Here is a 5,502-nt window from a genome sequence, read left to right on the forward strand (position 1 = left end):
CAGATCCAAATCCGAAGGATCCGGATCCGGATTCGACCAATCGAAAGGGTGCGAATCCAGTGGATCCGGTGGATCGGGATCCCGATCCTACCAATCGAACATGCCCTTGGTGGTACAGTTATTGATCATCTGTCCCCTTGGAAAAACGCGATTCCGCGGCCGCGGCAAATTTCGCAGAAGTTGCCATTATCCGCGGAAATCACGGAATCCACACTTTTGCCCGCGGAATCTGAATTTTTTAGGGTAAATTACTAAAATTATCACTCAGAAAGCAGCAGAAAAACTACTTTGCGATCTGTTTGAGCACATTTCTCTTGCCAGTGCAGGTCTCTCCAAGATTCTTCACTCTTATTCAGTTTGTGACTGCAAAGGATAGTATGAAAAGTGCTCTTTCATGCGACTAGTTGTCATATCCTCTACGAGGAGATGTCATATCCTCTACGAGGAGGGTGAAAAACTTGCAGAAAGTGCCGCAGATTTTTGATTTTACAGCAGAAAATGCCGCAGAAAACCCCTCTTTACCCCGCGGAATTTGCCGCAGAATTTTGAATTCTTGGCCGCGTTTTTCCAAAGGGACAGGATCATGTATCGTGCGTACTATTGTGATATCCTACCCGTCCTCGCCTTAGTACATCATGTACGTGTATACTACTATACATTGTAGTTGAAGTGAACAATATTTTAGAGGCAACAATGTCTAGTTGAAGTGAACAATATTTATATGTTTACTTGTACAAAGGACAAGTAAGTACTTAGCTATAGGAGTTGATGTACACACGAGTACATGTATATCCTCCCATGATCATGATGATGATGGGGCTTCAACGTCACTTGCGAGGGACTCGACAGACATGTCACTACATGATGTAGCCTAAAATTGAAGATAGAAATTAATTATTCAAATAACTGCTGCTTTTGGAGACTCCGTCTAAAAGTAAAACTTTGACGAAGACACATTTTGAAGATTCCTCTGTACAGCTTATTATAAATGAAGACATCTCCATGATCCACTGGCACTGCACTACTACTCTGATCTGCCTTGTACAGTACTAGACTAGAGTCTACACTACGTCTATTAGTCTAGACTCTGCAGTGACCTGCACCATGCATGCACGTTCTTCCTTCCACCACTGGCCTCGCACATAATAAATTATGTACATACATGATGACTGCACGTCATCACAATGGGGCCCCACTGGCGTAGATCTACAAGTACATGTACAACGCCAATGCCACGGATCGAGCTAGCTCGCAAGCTGCCAAGCAGCTGAAGACTGCCGATGAAGTGAGTCAAGACTCGACAAGAGTGATGAAAAGATCCTGGCCTGATATTGATAATGATCTGAACAAAGCAACCACCACACACTACACGTAGCAGCACTTTTTTATGATTCTCCTTGTCCTTGATCGATCACTTTTCGATCAACGTTTTTATCAAGAAAAGTAAACATAAATAAAAAATGGCGACCAACAAGAAATCCTTTCGCTTTGAACTCCTTCTCAAGACCAGCCATGGCTGATATGTTGTCCTCTGTGAACGAGGTTTGTGGACCTTTTTGGTGATAGAATCCATCCAGATGCAGGGAAATTAATCATTAGTGTGTGTGTTATGTAGGCTCTCATCGAGCTGGACAGTAAGTCCGACTTGAAAGGATCTCTCCGTGAGATTACTATCACCGGAGCTAGGGTAAGTTTTGGTCTCCTTGATCACATCGAGTCAACCGAACAGAGTCAGCCAATGCGATCCTTCTTGGAATCCATTCCTTGTTCAGGAATTCGAGCTCGGTAGTAGAAAGCCTCTGGTGATCTTCGTTCCCGTGCCTTTGTGGAGAACTCTTCAACGTGTTCATGTAAGTATTTTGTCTGCATTTTTCTCAACGGAGCCTCAATTTTTTCGTCATAAGTAGAGGTATTGTATATTATTTCTTGACCAGTGTATAGTAAAGACTACCTATACTGACTGTCTGTCCTTGTGGCTTTTGCGCCCGTGTGTTCACACTATGTGGGAATTATCAGATCAATGAGATTGAGAATTATCGCCTCACAATGGCATGATCAAACATTCACTCGTTCATGAAAATCATTGGCCCCGAGCCCCAAGTCAGGATTGTGATGGCATCGTTGCACTCCTGGGTCACTCCCAATGTTATAATTCTGGTCGACGGGGTTGAGGGGATTAAAGTTTGTTTCTCAACCTCAAGAATGATTATTAATTTTTGGCTTTAGCTCTTTTGAAATCAGGCATTGCGTCAATTTTTATTCATTTTTATGAAGACAGCCATAGTTACTATTTGAAGTATTTCGTCGTACATGTATTTATCACATGTGCAATTACTTTCGCTATCATATTAAGTTGCCAGAGGGAGTAAATCAAGTGATTTTGTTGTGGTTTTGTTTGCTTCTGCTTAATGCTCCCATAGACCAGACTGGTCCGCGAGTTGGAAAAGAAATTCAGCCGCCATGTCATCTTCCTTGCCCAGGTAAATTTGTTTGGTTTATGTGCATTATTAACGCAAAATAAGGAACTGTGTATGCAGTTCGCTGGATTACATATTGTTGGTGACTGCCGATTTTTCCTGTTGCAACCATTTTGCCAATGCCTGAGTGTATGCCTCCATGTTTGTGTCGTTGTCGTTGCCCTTTTCCAGCGGAGGATTTTGGCTAAGCCTACCCGCCGATCCCGTCAGAAGCAGCTCCGGCCACGCAGGTGAGAGCTCTTTAATGTTTCGATGCTCTTCAGACTATGAACATCTAGTACCCTGTACAAGATACTTAAACGCGAACGGGAAGACTCTGAAGGAAAAAATTGACTTTCACCACCAGGACTCGAACCAGGGACCCTCGCTTGAGGCCAGCGATGCTCTAACCACTGAGCCATGGTGTAGTCGTTATCCCAGCAGAGACTGTTCAGCATTCTCCCCAGACTTCGTAACTCACTTCCTGTGAATCCACATAGGCGGGTGGGACACAGCCCTCACTGTAACCCACACACTTCACGTACTAACTAGCACGCGGGGAGCCCCAAGTCATAAGATATTCACTGGTTTAAGGGAAAGACGCGAACGGGAAAAGTCTGAAGAAAAAATTGACTGTCACGAACAGGACTCGAACCAGGGACCCTCGCTTGAGGCCAGCGATGCTCTAACCACTGAGCCATGGTGTTAAAAATACAGCTTTTCCCAAGACTGCATTCAGACTACATTTTCCATGCAACATACAGGCAAAGTTCTACCTTGCATGCGTGTGTGTAAGCAGGGAGTCCTAAAAGTTGGTACGACTGCCTGGTGAAAGGAAATGCAAGGAAGTTGCCTTGTATATTAGTCCACACACGAAAGAATTGGGCAACTGGTTATGCTTCCCGTCACATTCTGTAGTTGGCAAGTAACGTCTATGCATTGCTGTGGGTTTGACTCCTTCCTTTAGCCGCACCCTGACCCATGTCCACGACTCCATCCTGGAGGATCTGGTGTACCCCGCTGAGATTGTCGGACGCCGCACTCGTGTCAAGCTGGATGGTAGCCATCTTATCAAAGTGTAAGAGTTACTTTACTCTGTGTGTATGTGTGCGTGCGTGTGTGTGTGTTGGTGCCCATCACTGAAGGTATGCTCCTGGAACCTAGATGAAGGGTAGTCTGTTCCAGATGATATGTGTGGGATACTCTACCCGTTAGACTGTTCCAGATGATGTGGCTTGGATACTCTACCCGTAGATCATTGAACATGAATGGGTGGGATACTGTACTGCCACCTGTCTTCTGCTATGGTTGAGCTGTATCAGAGATAATCCTTGCTTGAAAACAGGAGTGTACTTGTCTGTTTCTGAGCGATAGAAGCGTTCGCTTAACGGCCTCAAGTAAACCCCTGACAGTCATATTGGCTGTTGTGGATTTTACGCAATGTATAGCGGAAGATAGTAGAAGATAACATCTCGGTGAACAGTTATTTAAACCTCTGTGTGAATTTCTTGGCCCATTTGATGTTATTGTGCTTGGTGATATGGTGAAAACTCTCTTTTTTGCCTACATGCAGTCACCTTGACAAGGCCCAGCAGACCAACATCGAGCACAAGGTCAGTTGTGTTGGCTTGTAGTGGGGATTGGTATCCCGGTGTTGGTATTTCGCGGAAGGGGTCAACGTTTTGATTCTCAGTTCTCGAGTTTGATATTCACTGTAACGTTACACGTACGGCTGACTTGAGCCTCTGGTACTTCTAAGGATCTAAAACTTGCATTCAGGGAGCCAAGTATAGATTTGGAAGTCTAAGGATTTCCCTTTGAAAATACATGTTTTGTAGTTAATATAGAAGGAGTTTTCTATGGCTGTTTCCTGCATTGGGTGAGTTAGTTTTCTAGAGTACTGTCCTCTATTGTTACATACTCGAAACGTGCAGATAATACCCTTCCTGCACAGCTTTGCCCCTTGCGATGCGGAATAGCTTTGAGATGATGTTTGGGGGCCAGTGTTTAAATTATATCCACTTGCTTGTCATGAGAATGTAACATGTGTTTTATGTTGTTGCTGTGTGTTGTGTGCAGCTGGAGACCTTCACCGGCGTCTACAAGAGGCTCACTGGCAAGGATGTTACCTTTGAGTTCCCTGCTCTAGAATAGAGAGTTCATACTAAACATCACCGCAAGGCTTTTATTCTCTTCTCTCTCATCACCATCATTGGGAAATACAACGGCTGTTGTGCGAATATGGATTTCAGTTGGTGTGTGTGTCTTTGGGGTGTGTTGTTGTTGCTTCCTCCTGTGGAAGTACATGTAGATACAACGGCCAGTGTGATGCCTGTGTGCGAAACCATTGGCTAATGCCATTTCATGTACACTGGAATTTGGTTCTCAGGTACAATTAATAGTCGTTCATATCACTGTCCATCAGGGAGTCATACCCAACAATGGTTTGGGTATGACTCCCTGATGTACATATACTTGCCAATACACGATTCTGTCTGAATGGCAGGGATACTACTAATATTTCACTGATCGACATCTGAAGTACATGATTTCAGTACATGAAGCTAGCGGGGCTTATTTTACTCTTGATAATTAATCAGTAGAGTTGCGAGCGCCCAAGAAGCCTCTTATCAACGTCTGCGTTCTCAGTGATGCTCTACGTAACGTTACGGGAACGCAAAGCGAAGAATCCCGGGAACACTCTTCGCGTTACCTGGTTACGTAGACCAAACCTGTTCTGCTCTACGTTCGTGCAATTTGTGTTGAGAATTTCCCGTTTCGAATTTGGCAGTTTTCAGCCTGATCTGAATGATAACCAGCAGATCCGTAGTCTACGTATTTATTTTGTGAGCGCCACAGTGTAGAGAACCTCATCTCCGCGTGGAAATCTGGACCAGGGAGTCGTCAAATATGGTACTCCTGGACCCTGCCAGACCTTTTTGTAAACACTCGGAGCCGTAGAGTAACCCATACACCTGTTCTCCACATGATTTCTCGCAAAGCAGAACTACTCTTATTACATTCTTAGAAACAATTCATACCGGAT

General features: G+C 44.3%; 1 protein-coding gene across 1 annotated transcript; it reads left to right on the forward strand.

Moving 5' to 3' along the window:
* Positions 1-1,425: 1,425 nt before the first annotated feature.
* LOC135805826 (small ribosomal subunit protein eS7-like) lies at positions 1,426-4,696 on the forward strand. The gene is made up of 8 exons (XM_065319937.1): positions 1,426-1,542; positions 1,616-1,687; positions 1,773-1,850; positions 2,421-2,480; positions 2,649-2,707; positions 3,424-3,534; positions 4,030-4,069; positions 4,536-4,696. Exons 1-8 carry the CDS (start codon positions 1,513-1,515, stop codon positions 4,608-4,610), a joined length of 525 nt encoding a protein of 174 aa, XP_065176009.1. The 5' UTR covers positions 1,426-1,512; the 3' UTR covers positions 4,611-4,696.
* Positions 4,697-5,502: the final 806 nt, after the last annotated feature.

This window comes from Sycon ciliatum, chromosome 1 (genome assembly GCF_964019385.1).
Source record: "Sycon ciliatum chromosome 1, ocSycCili1.1, whole genome shotgun sequence".
Classification (NCBI taxonomy): Eukaryota; Metazoa; Porifera; class Calcarea; order Leucosolenida; family Sycettidae; genus Sycon; species Sycon ciliatum.

Coding starts and splice junctions, on each gene's coding strand:
- LOC135805826 (XM_065319937.1), top strand. CDS start 1,513: ATGGCTGATATGTTGTCCTCTGTGAACGAG. Junction 1,851..2,420: donor GAACTCTTCAACGTGTTCAT/GTAAGTATTTTG, acceptor ATGCTCCCATAG/ACCAGACTGGTCCGCGAGTT. Junction 2,481..2,648: donor ATGTCATCTTCCTTGCCCAG/GTAAATTTGTTT, acceptor GCCCTTTTCCAG/CGGAGGATTTTGGCTAAGCC.